At 41.0% G+C, this 20,430-nt stretch overlaps 1 protein-coding gene across 3 annotated transcripts in view; it reads right to left on the reverse strand.

The window, feature by feature from the left end:
• Positions 1–20,430, reverse strand: part of cmip (c-Maf inducing protein) — a 235,850-nt gene that overhangs the window by 100,591 nt on the left and 114,829 nt on the right. For all 3 annotated transcript variants that reach the window (XM_068049180.1, XM_068049181.1, XM_068049182.1), the window contains exon 2: positions 12,970–13,095. In XM_068049180.1, the coding sequence (XP_067905281.1) occupies positions 12,970–13,095 (126 nt within the window). The remainder of the gene's footprint in view (positions 1–12,969; positions 13,096–20,430) is intronic.

Raw genomic sequence — 20,430 nt, forward strand, 5'->3', positions numbered from 1 at the left:
GACAAAATATTTTTTTAATCAGGGCCTGCCACTAGGTTCGGCAGGACCTCATAAAACCTATATTTCTGGGTTTCCTGGCTGCTAAATCTACCCCTCATGCTGGTTCCCTTTCCGCCTCCCCATTATTAGCAGGGCCATTGTCACTGAGACAGTGTTTACTGTTGCGTGCTGATTTCAGGCGTTTCAGTTTCTTCAAATATAAATCCCTGTTGTTATGGTGGTATTACATTTTCAGTTCTTGCAGTATTGTCTACCCCGCACTCTAACCGAAACATTGAGGATGAAATGAAATGGGTCCAACCTCTGCAAGGTCACAGAAACAACACAAAAATGAGAATGAGCCCAGGCTTTGACGTTAATCCATTAATGACAAGGTAAATACTGCAAGCCCTTGCAAGCTCTCGTCTCTCTGTGAAATATTGGCAGTGGTTCTGGTTGCTGTCTCCTATTACATTGCACATAATTCCTGTTTTTTTTTGATTAAGGCACCATTTGAAACACATAACGAAACTCATGACAAAAAAATCCTATTGGAAAGCGCATGTAAAAGTTCACAGATATTTTCAAAGGTTTAGTCAACTACAAAATGTATATCATACAGAGTTTTGCTTTAATTCTTGCAGCTCAGTCCATCAGCATCGTTGCTAATTATTTGGCTTTTCATTGATGAACTTGACTGCATTTGACACTTCTGCAAAAATATGTTATGTCAAAGTTTCATTTTTAAGGAACTTCTGTTATGACTAAATCACATTAAAGACAAAACAGAACTTAAGGCATCCCAAGAGGAATTCTCATTACAGACACAAAGGGTGGAATTTTATGCTGGCGGTGGGGGTCTCTGCGTCGGCAGAAACCCCCTGCAGAGATCCCCGTGTCGCCTCTTGTACAGAAGGCCCATGAATTTAATGCCAATCAGGCACTTATCTTGACAGCGGCAGGCCTTCCATTGGATCTAGGGCCCAGTGTCGGATGTCCCGTCCTTGCGGAGCTACTGACCAATCCGAGGCCAGCAGCTGCAGCGCCACCAGGGAGGCTGTGGCCGCTGCTGTAGCTGCAGCGATCAGACACTGAGGAGCAGCGCTGGAACCAGTCTTAAGGTAGGTCGGGGCAGGAGGGGTCTTGAGGGGTGGGGATCGGTGGTGGGGCGGGGGAAGGGGGGTTGGCAAGGGCAGGGAATGGCCTTCAGTGACTTCCCCGCGCCCTCCCCCCCACCTCGCAATGCCAGGTCCCATGGTCAGACACTAATTGCTTTTCAACAAAGGAACCCCCCTCACCCCCAACCAACCACCCCACACGGTTTTTGGTGCCGTGCTTCCCATGCAGTGACGGGGCCACCCGCTGCACGGCTAATTGCAGCTGCGGCGGGAAGAGGATTAATTTAGGGATTAATTAACCACTTAGGGCCTCAATTGGTGGTAGGGCAGGAAAGCTGTTCACAGGCCTTCCCACCCCGGACTAAATTTCAGCAGAGACGGGATGGTAGCCGGGTCCCCCCTCGCCACCATCCCACCTTATTTTCCGCTCTCCCTGCCTCCAAACCCATAATGGGGGAGAGCATAAAATTCCACCCAAGATCTGTTTGCACAGCTGATAGGTGAAAAAGAAAGATGTCAGAAAGAAAGAATATAGCACCTTTCACAACCTCAGGACTTTCCAAAGCACTTTACAGCCAATGAAGTACTTTTTGAAGTGCAGTCACTAGTGTAATGCAGGAAATATGGTAGCCAATTTGCGCATGGCAAGGTCCCATAAACAACAATGTGATAATGACGAGATAATCTGCTTCCGTGAAGAGGATTGAGCTGTAAATATTAAACAGGACACTGTGGATAATTTCCCTGCTCCTCTTTGAAATAGTCATAGATCATAGGATCATAGAAATTTACACCACGAAAGGAGGCCATTGGACCCATCATGTCTGCCCCAGCCGACGAACAGCCATCCAGCCTAATCCCACTTTGCAGCTCTTGGTCCGTAGCTTTGTAGGTTACGGCATTTCAAGCGCATATCCAAGTACTTTTTAAATGTTGGACTGAGGTTTATAGACCCCCTGACGTCAGGAGTCGTGGTGGGTGTGGGGGGCCAAAAATGCCTCCGGGAGAGGCCTGCCATGGACCTCAACAGTAAGGCCCGGGCCCATATTGCTGGCAGTGGCTAGGCCGAGGGCCCCCATGAGCTTGGCGATGGTAACCCATTTATATATGCTAATTAATTTAAATACAAGAATTAATTAGCATGGCGCTCCTGCCTTCTGTCCCAGAGCGATATTGGTGCCAGTGGCCGGCACTCCCGCGCCTTCGGATCCCCATCACAGACAGGGAGGGGGGAGCAGGTAAGTTTTTCAGTGTGGGGGTGGGGGGAGCGAGGTCAAACTCATCTCATTGGTGTAGGGGATGGTCAGAAGAGTTGCAGTGCACAGACTGTGAACTTTGTGGGGGGAAGGTCAGGTGGACATGATAAGTATTCTGGGGGATAGAGGGCAAGGAACTAGTTCTATGATTATGGGAGCGGGTGGGAGAGGATCAAGATCAATTTAATTAATTTTTAAAAATCAATCTAGCTTTAAATATTTAAATTGAAATGTAAGACTCAAAGCCCTTTAAAAATGGCGTCAGCGCCTGCACAAAGGCAGCTGATGCCATTGCTGGGGGCTGACTGCCCGCCCGCTCCATGTTATTGGTGTGGGCGGTCCACCACGGCTATCTAAATGAGCCATCGTGTTTATTATTGCGGCAGCTCCATGACGTGTGTCATGGTCGGCACAGACTCGGTGAGCCGAAGGGCCTGTTCCTATAGTGCGGTGACCAGAACTGCACACAGTATTCCAGCTGTGGCCTAATTAGTGTTTTATACAATTCCAGCATAACCTCCCAGTTCTTATAATCTACACCTCAGCTAATTAAGGCAAGTATATGCCTTCTTGACCACTTTATCTACCTGACAAACCAGCTTCAGGGATCTGTGGACATGCACCCCAAGGTCCCTCTGTTCCTCTACAATTCTCAGTATTCTGCCAGTTACTGTGTACTCCCTTGCCTTGTTAACCTTCACAAATGCATTCGGCATACTTATCCAGATTTACTCTATTTGCAAGTTCCACCTACCTGACTAGTCCATTGATATCTTCCTGCAGTCTACAGCTTTCTTCTACATTCAAGTTCAGATCATTGATAAAGACCACAAAAAGCAAGGGACCTAGTACTGAGACCAGCAGAACCCCACTGAAAACAGCTTTCGAGCCACAAAAAAACCCTTCGATCATTACTCTTTGCTTCCTGCCTCTGAGTCAATTTTGAATCCAGCTTGCCACTTTACCTTGGATCCCATGGACTTTTACTTTCGTGACCAGTCTGCCATGTGGGACCTTGTCACAAGCCTTGCTATAATCCATATAGACTACATCAAATATAGTACCCTCATCGACTCTCCATATTACCTCCACAAAAAAATTCAATCATCGTAGTCAGATACAATGCTCCCTTAACAAATCCGTGCTGACTGCCTTTGATTAATCCATGTCTTTCTAAATGAAGATTTATCCTGTCGCTCAGAATTTTTTCCAATAATTATCCCACCACCGAGGTTAGGCTGATTGGCCTGCAATTACTCGGTTTGTCTCTTTCTCACTTCTTAAACAATGGTACAACATTAGTTGTCCTCCAGTCCTCTAGCACTATGCCTGTAGTCAGAGAGGACTGGAAAATGACGGTCAGAGCCTCTGCTATTTCTTCTCTTGCTTCCCTTAACAGCCTAGGATACACTTCAACCAGGTCTGAGGATTTATCCACTTTCAAAGAGGTTAAACCCCTTAAATACTTCCTCTCTCATTATGCTAATTTCATCTAATATTTCACACTCCGCCTGTATCATCCCTCTCTCTTGTGAAAACAGACACAAAGTATTCATTAAGAACCATACCAACGTCCTCTGTATCCACACACATGTTACCTTAGGATCTTTTATGTCCACCAGAGTGGTACCACCAGACATCTCATCTGAAAGGCAGCACCTCCGACAGTGCAGCATTCTCTCAAGCCTAAAATCCTGTGCTCAAGTCTGATTCAGAGGTAACAGTGCTACCAACTGAGCCACAGCTGACACATACTTTTATTACTTCACTTTTTATGACTTTTGTGTCAGTTCCTGATGCATGGGTCCTGCACAGCTGGTAAGCAACCCAAAGTAAACTTGGTGGACTCAAGATAAAAGAACCATTTTTTTCAAACAAGTAATAGGTACTTTTATTAGAGTCATAGAGAGATACAGCACAGAAACAGGCCCTTCGGCTCACCGAGTCTGTGCCGACCAACAACCACCCATTTATACTAATCCTACATTAATCCCATATTCCCTACCACATCCCTACCATTCTCCTACCTACACTAGGGGCAATTTACAATGGCCAATTTACCTATCAACCTGCAAGTCTTTGGCTGTGGGAGGAAACCGGAGCACCCGACGGAAACCCACGTGGTCACAGGGAGAACTTGCAAACTCCGCACAGGTAGTGCCCGAACCCGGGTCACTGGAGCTGTGAGGCTGCCGTACTAACCACTGCGCCACTGTGCCGCCCTAGTCATTGGCTGCATGAGAACTATGTGCCAGGGACCAGCAACATTAACATGATTCCAGACCAAGATAAAAACAGGTTATGGCACAGCTGTACAGTTGTGGGCACAAGATCCCATTTGATGTTAGTTATTTTGTTCCATTTAGTGGAGTGTTTCTATAAATGCCAACTTGGACAAACTTATTGTATTGTTAAGGAGGGTCATGGAAGCTGTTCAGAACCAAAATTACAATTATTCTGATGGAAGATGATTAACCTGAAATGTCAGTTCTATAACTCTCTCCACAAATGCTGCCTGACATGCTGAGTATTTTCTAATTTTATTAAACTACAATAGTTTAGTGTCCCCATGGCTGCAAGTCACTTTCATTGGGACAATGTTGCTGAGAATTTCTGCCTCGTTAACTACTGAAAATGTTTACAGTGCTAGATACAGCAGAATCCAATTAACACTGGAAATTACAATAAAATTGTAATTTAATTCAGAGATTAAAAATAACGAATCCCTTAATAAATCATACTTTCTGAACAATAATATGCAAAAGCTGCAAAGTGAAATTTCACATTCTATTCTTACTCCAAACTGTGGTGTTGGAGGCACTGGGAGTTGGCTCAAGTGCACTGGGTCAATTTTGTAGAATGAAAAAAATTCAGTCAGATTTCTGGAATCATTTTTTGCACATCTTACTGGGCATGGGTCACAATTTTGAAATTTGCAGGTGACATGAGACTTGGAAATATAGTAAACAGTGAGGAAGCAAATAATGGACTTCAAGAGAACATAGACTGGCTGGTGGAATGGATGGATACATGACAGATGAAATTCAACTCAAGGACGTGTGAGGTGATACATTTTGGTAGCAAGAATGAGGAGAGATAATACATGCTAAATGGTACAATTTTACAGAGGGTGCAGGAACAAAGACTTGGCAGTGTTGTGGACAAATATTTGAAGCTGGCAGGACAGGTTAACAAAGCAGTTAAAAAACATATGAGATCTTGAGCTTTATAAATAGAGGCTTAGATTATAAAAGCCAGGAAGTTTTGCTAAACCTGCATAAAGCCCTCATATGGCCCCAGCTGGAGTATTGAGTCCAGTTCTAGGCACCACACTTTAGGAAGGATTTCAGCGATATGGGGAAAGAGTGGGGGTGGGTGGGACTAATTGGATTGCTCTTCAAAAGAGCCAGCGCAGATTTGATGGACTGCATGGCCTCCTTCTGTGCTGCACTATTGTTATCTTATATTCATTCAAGGTTTCGGATAATATTAGGGTAATGGATGTTATTCAACTTTGCACTGATCGACACAAGTAAATCATGTGCAGCAAGATTTAGATGCAATAAATTTCTTCCACGCCGCAACAAAATATACCAGTGCATCGATCTCTCTCAGAAGAATTCCCTTCTCTCTACTATCAGTGACATTCCTACTTCCCATTATATCATGTAACATTTGATGCATATAACATATGCAAAACCAACTGATTGCCATAGAGTTATCCCATTCAGTGTCAGCAGTCGAAACTAAGGTAAATCCACGCAATCAATCATCAAGGAATTGAAATATTCAGCCCAACCACAACACTGGCCTTGACATAAATATGGTCTAACTACTCAGTGCCATTGGCAAACTGGCCTTTGGCCTTCAGAATGGGTATGAAGATAGATTCTCTGAGGGGAAGGCTTCTTCTTTGAAAAAAAAAAATTCTCCCTTTTCCCCAAACACACATCATGCCTACCAGAAAGTAGGCTAGCAATCTAATCCTAAGTGTTGGTCCATCCCTCTCTGAAGTTGGCCAGTAGGTGATGTGTTACGGAAGGGCTTGTCTCTAGCTTTTCCTTTTTGCTGGTAAGTAAAAGCTTTCCCCAGCAGAATAGTTGAGATTGGGTGTCCGATGTGGAGGATATTTTTACCCAAGCACATGTCCTGCTAACCTGTATCATCAAGCACACGGAGGGCCATACAGTAGTGTTGCTCCAACATATGACGCAGTTCTTCATCTGGTAATCAATGCCAGACACATTCACAAAAGAAAATCATTTCTGAAAATGTTCAAAGCTAAATTAAACTTATTTGAAGACATTAACAAAGTATTCTAATTTTTGCTACTCCGTGTCCACAGCCAGTTATAATGTCCTCTGTATCTGGGAAAAAGTCCAACATGCATTTATTTTATTTTTTGAAATAGCGTATGGGCACACATTCCAGACTTCCTTGGGGAAGGCTCAGCAGTCATGATGACAATTGATGCTGGGGGAGGACAGAACAGAAAAGAGCTGCAGTAAGCAGTTCTTTCAAAAACGCTTTATGGCCATTTTAGGAAGTGATTCCAAATGATGACAGTTTTTTAAATATTTAATAATAACTGAAGCCAAACCAACACAGAGGAAACTATTTCAATTGTTTTTATATATACACATACATATATATACACACATATATATATATATATATATATATATATAAAACACAAGGTATTTACTGAGTTCTGGAAATAAAATATTCCAGCAGTTAGAATAGTGTTTCCAAAATATAAAGCTTTTTCTAAATGATTGCTTGCTGGTATTGCAGATTTTGTTGAATCCCTTTGGGTGTTGCATCCATGAAACGTATCTGTATAATAAGCACAGCACTTTGTGCCATATCTATACTTCCCAATCAAAACCAAAATTTCTAACACTAACCGAATACATCATTTGTAGCAATGCATTCACATCAAATGGGTGAGCAGGGTTACTTACTTTTGGATGAAAAATATTTACACTGTTAAAAAAAAAGTTAGCTCAGCTCACTGCTAATAGGTTATGGTCCGGCACGTGACAAAGGTCACCTAAACTTACGAGTTTTAAAATGGTGGATTAGTAATGTTTAACATTCCAACCAGTGACTGGCCAATGCTGTTTGCGATTGGTAATATTTAACAATGGTATCATTATCATCAATAAACACAAGGCTTTTAGCAAATGATGTCCGTTAGCAAACAAACTTACAAATGACTATTGTGGAGATACTTTGTTTTGGAAATCCATGCTGCAAAAGTGTACTGTTGAGTGTAATCAACTAAGCTAACAGCTAGCCCTTCAAAAAATAATAAACACTGAGTTTTGGTTCCATTCCATCTTACTCCTGAGATTTACTACTCAGTGAATAACAATTTGACTTGAACTGTTTTAGAAGTATGCCACAAAGCAATTATTTCTGTTGTTACACTATTATACATTTCTAACCTCCCCATGACAGTCATCCTTAAGCTGTATTTTCATTGGGACAATATATCATTGCTAATATCATGCGGGTGCACATATCAGCAATTTATGCTGTCACTGCATTAATTTGCTGGTCTCACGTCAACCATTGTAATGCGCCCTTCCCATCCAGATGATAAAAAACTACATGTCAGAGGCTAATGACACAGCCTTTAAAAACAAAGTATTTGGATGCTATGACAAGGCATCTGTTATAACAAATAATCTACAAGATAAGATACTGTTAATATATTATGAGTCAGGAGTCAAGTCCAATAGCCTTTACAGAAACAGTACTCTAAATGATAGAATATAAAGTGATAGGTGATGTAGAGAGTAAAAACATAAATATCATGCATAGATATTAAAAGTTGAAGCTCAATGCAGCTTTCCATAATGGAGAAACCTAAACAAGCATTGTCATATTTACCTAAGCTGTGTTAGCAATGGCTCAGTTGAGAGCACTCCCATCTCTGAGTCGGAAAGTTTTGGGTTCAAGTCTCAGTCCAGCACTTGGGCATAAAAATTAAGGCTGACATTCTGAGGAAGTGCTGCACTGTCAGAGGTGCTGTCATTTAGATTAGATGTTAAACTGAGGCCCTATCTGCCATTTCAGATGGATGTAAAAGATCTCATGGCACTATTTTGAACAGCAGTGGAGTTATCCCTGGTGTTCTAGTCAATTTTTATCCCTCAATCAACATCACAAAAAAAATTCTCTCCTCACTATCACATTGCTGTTTATGGGAGCCAGCTGTGTGCAAATTGGCTGTTGCATTTTCTACATTACAGCAGTTCTTCATTGGCTGTAAAGTGCTTTGAGATGTCCAGTGGTCATGAAATATGATATATAAATGCAAGTCTTTCTTTCTTAAAAGTCAGGGTTTATTTTTTTAAAATTACATTTCTAAATAATGAATTTTTGCTTTGCTTAGTTGGTAACAATCTCACTGCTGTCAGAAAGCTGGAGTTTGAATCCCACTCCAGGGCTTGAACATATAATCGAGACTAATACTAGAGAGCAGTGTTGAGGGAGTGTTGTATTGTTGTAGGTGACAACTTTCAGATGGACACTATTCAAGGAAGACAGGAAGTGTTCCTAGTGTTGTGGCTTGTCTCCTTCTTCCTTCAACCAACAATACCAAAAAAAGGTTTTACTGGCAAATCATCTCACTTGCTGTTTCTGTGAACTTGCTGTGTACAATTGGCTGCTGCATTTGACTTCATACCAACAGTGATTCTATTTCAAAAGTAATTCATTGCTTGTGAAACCTTTTGAGATATCTTGAAAATGTGAAAAAGCATCATGTCTCAGGCTGAACCAAACTGTTCACAATCTCAGTGCTCTATTCAACCCCAAACTGAGCTTATGACCCCATATACCCTCGGTCATGAAGTCTACCTCCACCACTGTCTCAGCCCATCCGCTGCTGAAGCTCTCATCCATATCTTTGTTACCATCACACTCACTACTAATTATTCCACTATTCTCCTGACTAGACTCCAATTCTCCATTACCCACTCCACCTCTACCCACCACCCTGCCCCCCTGCCCCAACTTCAACTCATCCAAAATTCTGCTGCGTGTATCCTATCCTGCACTAAATCCCACTCAACCATCTCCCCTGTCCTTGCTGACCTATGTTAGTTCCCGGAACCCCAATGTCACAAATATAAAATTATTCTATTGTTATCAATCTCTTTATGGCCTTGCCCCTCCTGATCTTTGTAACCTGCTCCAGCCCTACAAACAGACCCCACCTCTGACTCTGGCCACTTTTGTATCACCCTCTCCCATTACCCCACCATTGGTGGCTGTGCATAAACCACTAGCTCTGGAATTCCATCCTTAATCTTCTAATCCCCTCTGCCTTTTTACTTCCTTTAAGGCCCTCCTTAACCTCCTATTCTTTGAACCAGCTTTTGGTAGACCCTCCAAATATCACCTTTGAATCAACATCGTTATAACTCTATGAACATGTAAGGATTTTTTTTCAAATCTATTAAAGGGGCCATGTATGTGCAAGTTGTCATGAGAAAAGGCGCCTTTGATTGCTTTGATCTGATCATGCCTATCTGACGTTGAAAAATCCTTTCTTAAAATGAGCAAGCATTCTTTTCAGAGCTCAAGAATTGTTTTGAGAATGTTTAGTCACTTATTTGGAGGTTTGTAATGTATGAAGAATGAACACGGCAGTGTCCTATCTCAATCTTTGTTTTTTTTACGATTCATAGCTAGAAAGTAAATGTATTCTTTATAAACAGGCTCATTGTTTTATCATATGAGGTCAGCAGAGGAAATATTTCTCATCTTTTAGGAGACAATACTCTATACCTTTTTTGTTCAATCCATCGATAACTTTAACTTAGTTTTAATCAAAAGTCAAAATACGTGAACTATATGCGCTTGGGGGTATTCTGCAAGACTCAAATACTCACAGTCAACCTACATTGGTAAATTCCAATTTACAGGTCAGAGCAACAATCTTGCATCACCCTCAGCAGGGTTAACATTTGATAGATTTTATTTATGGGATCTAGAGGGATTATCCTTTCTCTTTCATTAACATTTCAGTCAGAAACTCAAAGAAACACACTGCTCTAAAAGGGGCACTCAGCCCAGCTAAAGTCAACACATTAACAAGCTCACTAAATCTCTTGATCAATCTCCCTGCAATCCAAGTTGGATTATTTAAGAGGTTTGAACTTTACTGACTATTCTAACTTAAAGAGAGCCTAATCTCCCTCCATACTATTAGATCAGACAAGGGCATCTAACTCAAAGCTGAATAGATGGAGTCCAAATTCCTTCCAATCCTTGGTAAATTTAGCAGTAAACTGAAGGGAGTAATGACCTCCCTTGACTTTGGGAACAGCCATTAGACTATCCTAGAGATTTTATAACAGATTCACTGGGAATATTGAAACTTCATGGAATTAAAAGCCCCATGGCTGGAATAATGTTAAAAGTAGGACCTTTTAACCAAAGGATTGATTCGAAGTACAAAGTAAAGAGCATCTCAAGAGACCTTCTCTCGTCTTGCTCAAAGCTACAGATAGTGGGACAAAGAAAGGAGAACAAAAAAGCAAGTCCCTTAAACAAAAAAAAACAGAAGTCCAATTTGGAATAAAATATTTAAAATGCAGTAACAGTATCGTCAAGCAACTTGAGGAAATTGCTTAAATCGATCAGTATCAGTTAAATTGAATTCACTGAATATTTGAATTTGTTCCAGTATTTTCAAGGTGAAATTTGCCAATAAATCAAAATGTTTTATTTGGAATAGATTATTTTAATAAAATGTATCGAGATTCCCAAGTTCGATTAGAATGTAGAAGCAGAGAGAGATCACTGTGGGCCTGGTTTTTGTGGTTGTAATGACAGCGAAACTGCTGGCGTTCGCTGTCATTACAACCCTGAAATGGACAGCAACCTCTGACATGCGCACATGCGCCGTTAAATGTGGAAATCCAGAAGTTGCTGACAGTGACTCCCTGCTCCTACGCACTGAACTGATGAGAATTTCCCCCTTTACACGGTATTATTACTGTTAAAAATACCTTAAAAGGTTATGCCTTGTCAATGAGTTGTAATTGGGTTTTTAAACAGTGTACTGACTCATAACTACTGAACAACTTCTTTGGCCCTAGAAAACTAATTTTATATTTGTGTAATGTCAAATGTTTCCATTTTTCCATGTTCCAATCTTTATTGTTCCCTCTGTAAAATGTATAAAAAGTGAAGATATTCTGTACATTTTCCTTCTTGGTTTGCTGTCTGTGAGAATTCTTCAACGTGATTGGCTGCTTACCCTGCATGATGACATTACTGTCACTGGATGCCCAAAATTCCCCTTGACTTAGGGCTAGATTCAAATTAATGTTGGGAAAGATGAAATCCGTGCCACAGAGATCATGAGATCTTTATAAGCAGCTTTCTTCGAGGTCAGCGGCGAGCATCGTCACTTCAGCATTGACCAAAAAATCCAAGCCCCATTGTTAGGAGAGCTAAGTGGTGATTGGTTTTGATCCTGTAGGTTTTTTTTCGGGAAGAATGCAGTATGCCTTTAAGGCTGGGAAAGGGAGCTGTACTGCTTTAAGGCAACAGGCTCGAGAAGCTGAGTCAAGTAATGCATTTCCGTTGCCCTGGGATACAGCCATTTGGGGACTGCGATTCAAAGGGTGCATTCTCATTGCCTTGGATACAGCCACTTGGACAGAGCATCAAGAAATACATTGTTACAATTTAATTTTGAACTGGCTTATAGTGAAAAAAACAGACTGTTCTAACAGAGGAAACAGACAGACCAGCTGTGTGTTAGCACCTGAAAGGAGTTCTCTCAGACCATTTAAACTGAAGGAAGATAATTTATTCTGTTTATTTATTATTCTTGCTCAAAATTCTAAAAGGTCAAGCCAGAACAGAGATCTCTGAGAATTTAAACTGAAGGAAGGGAAGTTAGACTGTGACAATCTTTTATCCCTCAAAAATTCTAAAGCCAAATTGATTCATTAAAAAATGTTTGCAAGTAGTTAATTGTAGAAATTCATCGCTGGAGAAAGAAGGCAACAATTTTGACTTCTGGATTAGACTATGGACAGTTCTACTGTTGAAACCTTTTTTCCCCATCGGACAACTGTGAGGACTTCAAGCAATTTTGGACTGTTCCACATCCGGCAGGAGCGTAAATCTGCAAGGACTCTAATTCTTTCCATTTTAAATGTTGTTTATATCTTAGTAGTGTTTAAGAATTTAGTTAATTTGTTGATATAAAGACACCTGGTTTCATTAGCCTCATTCGGGGGTTAATAGATGGTACAATTTGGCTGGGTCTTTCTTTAATTTGGAAAGTTTAAATGATATGTTAGGTGATCTGTGGAGGGACAGGATTGAATTAAACAGTGCGTTTCTCCCACCACAATCAGAATTGTATATTTTGATTGGGGGCTTTGACTGGAGCGGTCGGTTGTAACAATTGTTACAGTTCTAGTTAAACTTTCCCTCTGCAAAGACTTCAGACATTTGTGGTCACTTTTGTAATGTCATTTCCCGCTCCTCTTCCACCCTCTCTCCCAAAATGAAGTAACTGCAAAATGGTTGATAGTGATTGTGTTTGAGTTTCCCCAAGGAAGCATGTAAAAATTTACCTGAAGTAGAACAGTGCCTCCAGGGATGGTGAGCTGTAAACAGTATTTAGGTGCATTCTCCCATGACAACAGCTGAACATCCTCAATAGCACTGTATGAGATGGCATTCTCCATGTAACCAGCGGGCTGCAAAGAAAGCAAAAAGTATTTTGTATTAAATAACCTGTTTAAACAGCAAATAAGAAAAAAAAGTCAATTATTGTAAACTTTTCTGGCAGATGCTCAGTGGCATCATCAGAAGGTTGAAGATGTCTAATCAGTGTATTAATTTTGCCTGATCCATGTGGCACAGTAGATTAGAACTTGGCATGCCGTGCCACTAAGTAGTAGAATTTGGGTTCTAGCCCAGTAACTGCATATAGTGTGATTTCCCAGTCACAAATAGAGCTATCTCAGGAGGAGTGAAGTCATGATAAAGTATTTCCCCTGAAAAGGGGAGAGAGAAATATCTGCTTTGATCTGGATCACTGTCAAGCACAGTGTACCAGCTGGGTCAGAATGGGAGAAATAGAGATCCGCAAATGGCTCTCCCATTCATCCCATCATTGGTCAAGAGGTGCACGATATTGTATGGAAAAAAATCTCAAATGAGAAACAAATAATTTTCAATGGTGGTTGAATATAAATTTAAAATAACCTAATTTAACTTCAGACTAACATCTATTTTTAAAGACCATTTGAAACATAAAAAGGCAAGCAAATAGCTAATCATGTTTGCATCAAGGCTGAGGCATTTAGCCCTGTCTTGCACTCAATGCCTTGCATTGTATTCAGGCAACAATTAATGCTTGAAGCCCTGCTGACACTGAACAAGCACAAGTGAACATCCTGTGACTCTTAACTGTTCTTAACAAGATGGCCTAGGCATTAAATATCCAAATAATAAAAGCAAAATACTGCAGGTACTGGAAATCTGAAACAAAAACAAAAAGTGCTGGAAATACTCAGCAGGTCTGACAGCATCTGTGGAGAAAGAAGCAAAGTTAATGTTTCAGGTCTGTGACCTTTCATCAGAGCTGGCAAAAGTTAGAAAAAAATTAGGTTTTAAGCAAGTGAAGGGGAGGGGTGTGGGGGAAGAGAACAAAGTGTTTGATAGGGTAGGAGAGATTAATTAACAAAGCTGTCCTGGGACAAAGGCAAAGCATATGTTAATGTTTGTGGTGAATGACAAAGCATTAGTCCAGACAGACAATTAATAGCGGAATAATGAGCAGCTCTGACTACATGAAAAGCAGGCACATGGTTAAAAAATAAAATATTCAAAAGGCCAGTCATGCTCTGATGTTGTTGAACTTAATGTTCAGTCCGCAAGGCTGTAGAGTGCCTAATCGAAAGATCAGGTGCTGCTCCTCGAGCTTGCGTTGATGTTCACTGGAACACTGGAGCAGACCAAAGATAGAAATGTTGGCATAAGAGCGGGGGGTGGGGGGAGGCGTGTTGAAATGGCAAGCAACCGGAAGCTCAGGGTCATGCTTTTGGTCTGCAAAACCCAACAATGAGAATCCTGCACAGGCCAATTTTTTGTTCCTAGCCAAAAATTATAATACTGAATATTTACGTAGAGAAAAATCTTTTCTCTATAAACTCCAGTTTAACTTATTCACACAAATGTTATTGTTTGCCATAACATGCTATAGACTATAGGGTAGATCTTGACTTTGTGCAATCGTGTAAAATGAGCAATAGTGAGTCGACAGGCTGCTTTACATCTCTTCAAGTCAATGGAAGTTAAAACTGGAAGAGATATACTTATCACTCAAGGTCAAGATCTACCTGCATAAGTTTAAAAAGTTCATATAATTAATAGCAGTTATCCTCCAAGAACTCTGTGTTCTTCTAAGTCTGGTCTCTTCTGCAACCCTCACCCTCTCCACCACCCACCCCCCCAACCCACACTCCCACCACTTCCTTTCTCCCACCTTTGGTGGCTGTGCCTTCAGCCGTCTAAGCCTTAAAACTCTGGAATTCCCTCTCCAACTTTGGCTCGGTGTTAACTTTCTCTGGTTATGTCCCTGTGAAGTGCCTTCAGAGATGTTACTGTTAACGATGTTCTTTAAATGCAAGCTGTGTTGTTGATGATGCAGAAGATCAGGTAATCTGACCCATAAAGACCAGACCATTCCATTCTATTTGTTTTTTGCTAGTTTATGCTGGTTGAATTTTGTAGGTTTAGAGGCTTGCAAGACACTGTTCTTAATCCTGTTGCCTCATTGATGATTGATGCTAAATCAGATATAGTGGTATTCAGAGAATGATAAATGCAAATTAATAGAGACACATGGCTGAACTTTATAAGTCTGCCTCCAAATGGTGGCCCACACGCTACAGAGCATTTAAATAGCCGGGGAGGACTCCCTCACCTCCCCTCCACCCCCCATGTAGCCTGTGAAGCTCCATGTTATGTAGCTCATGTTGTGCAAAACCAAAAAGACGAGCACATATGATGTGGACTATAAAATAATAGACGGTCAGAATGGAATATAAAGCAGCCATTCAATCCCCTGATTCTCATGGCATTCAGGAACAGAGCAAGCTTTGTTCATGCAGTTTATGATATTATTAAAACTGCTCAATGTAATTTCTGCTTTGTAAGTAATGAACAGCCAGTCATTAATTAACCTTACTTGTTAATTTTCTACCTTTCTCTCACGCAGCTTCTGACTCACGATGGAGTTAAGTTTCCACAGCCATTGATACCCCTTGACAACGTCATCCAAGTGGCCAAATGTGAGTTCAGATAGCGAACTGACTATTCGATCATGGAGATGTCACAAGCCAGCTCAATCCTGTCTTCACTCAATGCCCATGTGAACATTCGGACAGGAGTCATCAAGTGGCAACAAAGACGAGGAAGCCCAAGTGATTGTTTTTTCTCTTTTATAGCCCAAGGCGGTCAAGGGTAATTGCCTCACCCCTACTAGGTGGCGCCAGCACTAAGAACTGATTGCCTTTCAATACTGGGACCTTTTTCCCCTATGCCTTATCTGTTACTTGAGTGGCACATTATTTATAGCTACTAAGGTGTGTTGGGGAGTTTTGAAAGCAAGTTAAACCCACCCTAAAATAGTTGTTTGAAGAACTCTTCTCAATGTCCCATGACTAGGCATACTTGAAAAAGCTTTGCGAAATTTGGATTGCATCACAAATATGTCTGAACTTGGAATAGCATCCAGCTCTCATTTGCTACAATATGTTTAATTTGTAAGGCACTGTGAGGGAAGGGCAGAGACAGTATACGTATGCTGAGGCACCGTTATTGCAATCTTTGATGTCTGATGCATAAAATGACTCAGTTTTTATGAAGCAATGACATTAGCACAGGAATTAGGCTACGCTTCATACAAAATGTCAGATAAACACTTCCGTATTAAAGACCAAAGCAGCTTTAATTCTGCTAATAAGCCTTCTGTTCCAGGGAGGAAAGAACGCCATATTTGTAAAATTCCATGAGGCCAACTTTTTCCCAGCACACAAAACATGCAGAAAATAGACTGAAACAGGATCAGAAAAGCTCATTAAGCAGCACAAAACAGTGGATTACAAAGAGTAACTAAAAGTCTCAACTACGGACAGGTGTAAGGTAATGCAACAAGTGTAAAATATTACTGGGCAGTTATTATAGGTGACACAATAATGCCCCTTTGCACACTTAAAGTTCGCAGTGTCCTAAACAGGTGCCTTACAGATAAGGTTGAAAACGAGATTCAAATATCCTGCGTCTCCCTGCAACCAATCAAAACAATTTCCAAAAACCTCTAGATTTTGACCATTGAGAAAATATAAGTTTGAAAAAAAGAGACCAAGGGGTAGATTTGCATCTTCATTGACTGAGTGGTAATCTAAGAGAGTGGAAATTAAAAGCGGCCAGGCTTTATGAAGGGCAGGCAAGATTACCACCCAGCTATTGAGACATAAATCGACCTCTATAACGTCTTGGTATTGGAAATAGTTAAAGAAGCAATAACATTCTGGAAAGATGTTTGTAAATAATCAAACAATGAAATGGGTTAAAGCTTAACTGTGCCATCATCATAATAAAAATGGGTTATTGATCATCAAACAAAAAGAGTGTTTACCAAAAGCTTTCTTCTGAAGACAATGCCCCTTTAACAAGTTCTAATGTCCAAATGCTGCAGCTTTTCTCAAAAGGAGCATTTTTTTCACGGGAATGGTGCAGCTGCACAAGAGACACCAATAAGCAAATGCATATTGACATGAGCTGATAAGAAAGGGCCTCTTCATGAAATGAAGTTGACCAGAAATCCAGCTCCCACTTCCAATTTTTTATGATGATGTGGCAAATGACATAAAGTATCCTGTCGCCCCCCCACCAGATAGCACCAGAACATTCAACTGGAACAAAACAGTCAAAGAATAAAAAGTGAATTTCATGTTAAGTGGCCAGTTCTTCTATTAAATTAGAAATATTTCACTTTGATGCATTCTTTTGGGATAAAGTGCTCAAGGAAATTCTTGTTCATCCTTGACACAAATAATCAAACAATACTTCAGCATTCGCCATATTAGACACGTAAATCGTGCTTGTCTGATAAATCCAGCTCTCTATTCAACTTGAATGACGATTAAAGTGTGAGCTTAGTTAGAGGATTTTCTTTGCTATTTATTTATTGCTTTAAATAGAATTCTCAGCACAGTTCTCTGTAGGCAAGTTTAAACCTGGAGGCAGGAAGTAAGTAGTAATTTGATAACAAGACAAGCAACTCATTAAGAACAGACAGCAACCACCTATGAATGATAGCACTTTAACCCTTTCAGAACCGCATCTTTGTATCCATATGAGGAAAATATGAAAAGACCGAAATTTGTTATGCAAATACTGGTTACTAACAAACCTGAGATGAGATGAAGCACAGACCCGATGCACAGCTGCCTATTAAGAGGTTTGTTTCATCAAGGATTCGGTTTAATCAAAGATTTTGTTTTTTAAATTGTGCTCATCAAGTTGAGGGATATTAGTGCTAGGGATCAGAAATCTTCTCATTTCAGGTACACATGGTCTGCATTAAGCATTCCCAACCAAGTCAAGCAGAAGCAGTGTAAAGCTTCCTCTGTTCTGCTCAAACAATGTGCCTCAGTCCCCAACTCAGAACAGCAACAGCTGCTGTGCCAGCATGGCTTTCTTTCTGTTTCTCACACCAGTCTCTCAGAGTGAGATTCCTAATTAGTGCTGTACCAGTCACTGCAGATCCTCGTTGAGTAGGAACCATACTGAGGCTGCCTAAACACACTTCAGGCAAGGTTCTTACAGCTAACCGAAAGAGGACACTTAGACACTATCAGTGTGGCCTGGATACAAAGCCAGATCTGAGGTGAAAGGCCAGTATCTAACATACTGTGCAGTATTTAATTTACTGTGCTACCTAGTTTCCAAGGATCCTGGTTATCCTGACTCATATTGTGTACAAATGGCCCTCTACCTCTGCAATTGTTTGGTGCCAGATTTTGGAAAATTTAGGAGGACTTGTAGAAGTTCAGTAGCTATTGAAACCTTTGCCCAGTATATTGCTAAGAGGTATAAATACTGTAGCTTTATCCTGAATGAAGAGACCTTCATGTGTAAAGATCTAATTTCCACTTCAACATAGCTCTACTGCCATTTGGTTAATGATGCACAGGTCTCGCAGAGTTGGTGGCAATCTGAAAATAAACTATCCAGATTCACCAAGACCAGCTGCCAGGAGGTCAATGGTATACAGAAAGAGTCCTTCCAGCATTAGCAAATACAGTTTATACTGGTCTGTGCTGGCTGTGCTAGAATCCCATGTCAGGAGCCAGCAGCACTAGAACAGCACTTAACTAACATTAAAGCAGCTAGTTACTGCCACTGTTATAACGCCATATCAACAGCTGTGTCTAGTCCCACTACTAGTACAGTAAGTAAATTAGAGATGAGTGAGCACAATCAAAGTAAGCGCAAAACCTTTGCACAAACAAGGTAAAATATCAAGCTAGTCTTTATTTGATTAGGTATTAACCTAACAAAAACTAAGCAGGCACAATGAAAAACTGATTTTAATGGGGCAGATGGGTCCTCCGAGACTAAATTTATCATGCTTCATAATTCTGTTTGCTGGATTTCTTTATTACAATATGTATGTTGATAAGAATATATACATTATGACAACATATGGTAAATACAACTTTCTCTAAACAAAGTCTTTTTTTAAAAAAGACGAGAGCTGAATATCTGGATATTTGTGGCTAGGATAAATATTATGGAATAAACACTGAAACCTGCAAATCTTTTTCCACAAGTTCTTAAATGTCATGCATTATATCACAAAATTCTCTCCAAGCCTGTTACTTACAACACTGTCAGAAAAATAATTCCATAACAAATGCTATAGTAAAGACTGCTACTGTTTTACATCTGCCTTCCCCAGCCGAGCTCCACCTAATCCTTTGGATCCACTTCAACACTCAGCCTTCCCCTTCCCCCATAAAACAGGTCTATTGTAAAATAATTGAAGTTGATGATGTTCTATGTCCTATTTGACATCACTGGGAGCAACCTGTGAAATGACAAAAATATTAAGTTGATGCTCTAACCATCAGAGCTTATGACTGAATGGTAAACATCCTGCTGCTGCAAATCTTCTACATTCTTTTTAAACATAGAAGACAAAACAGAGAACAACATTTATCACCCCATGCTCACTGAGCTACACTGACTCCTGGTCTGGCAATGTCTCAATTTTAAAATGCTCATCTTTTTTTGCAAATGCTCATGCTCATCCCTATCTCTATAACCTCCTCCAGTCTTACAATCTTCCGAGATATCCGCATTCCTCCAATTCTAACATCTTGTGCAACCACTATAATTGCTCCACCATTGGCTTCCATGCTTTCAACTGCCTAAGCCCCAAGCTCTGGAATTCCGTCTCTAAGCCTTTGTGCCTCTCTACCTCTCTCTATCCTCCTTTTCTTTTCTTTTGGGCCTCCTTATCTCGAGAGACAATGGATACGCGCCTGGAGGTGGTCAGTGGTTTGTGAAGCAGCGCCTGGAGTGGCTATAAAGGCCAATTCTGGAGTGACAGGCTCTTCCACAGGTGCTGCAGAGAAATTTGTTTGTTGGGGCTGTTGCACAGTTGGCTCTCCCCTTGCGCCTCTGTCTTTTTTCCTGCCAACTACTAAGTCTCTTCGACTCGCCACAATTTAGCCCTGTCTTTATGGCTGCCCGCCAGCTCTGGCGAATGCTGGCAACTGACTCCCACGACTTGTGATCAATGTCACACGATTTCATTTCACGTTTGCAGACGTCTTTATAACGGAGACATGGACGGCCGGTGGGTCTGATACCAGTGGCGAGCTCGCTGTACAATGTGTCTTTGGGGATCCTGCCATCTTCCATGCGGCTCACATGGCCAAGCCATCTCAAGCGCCGCTGACTCAGTAGTGTGTATAAGCTGGGGGTGTTGGCCGCTTCAAGGACTTCTGTGT

This window comes from Heterodontus francisci, chromosome 17 (genome assembly GCF_036365525.1).
Source record: "Heterodontus francisci isolate sHetFra1 chromosome 17, sHetFra1.hap1, whole genome shotgun sequence".
NCBI lineage: Eukaryota > Metazoa > Chordata > Chondrichthyes > Heterodontiformes > Heterodontidae > Heterodontus > Heterodontus francisci.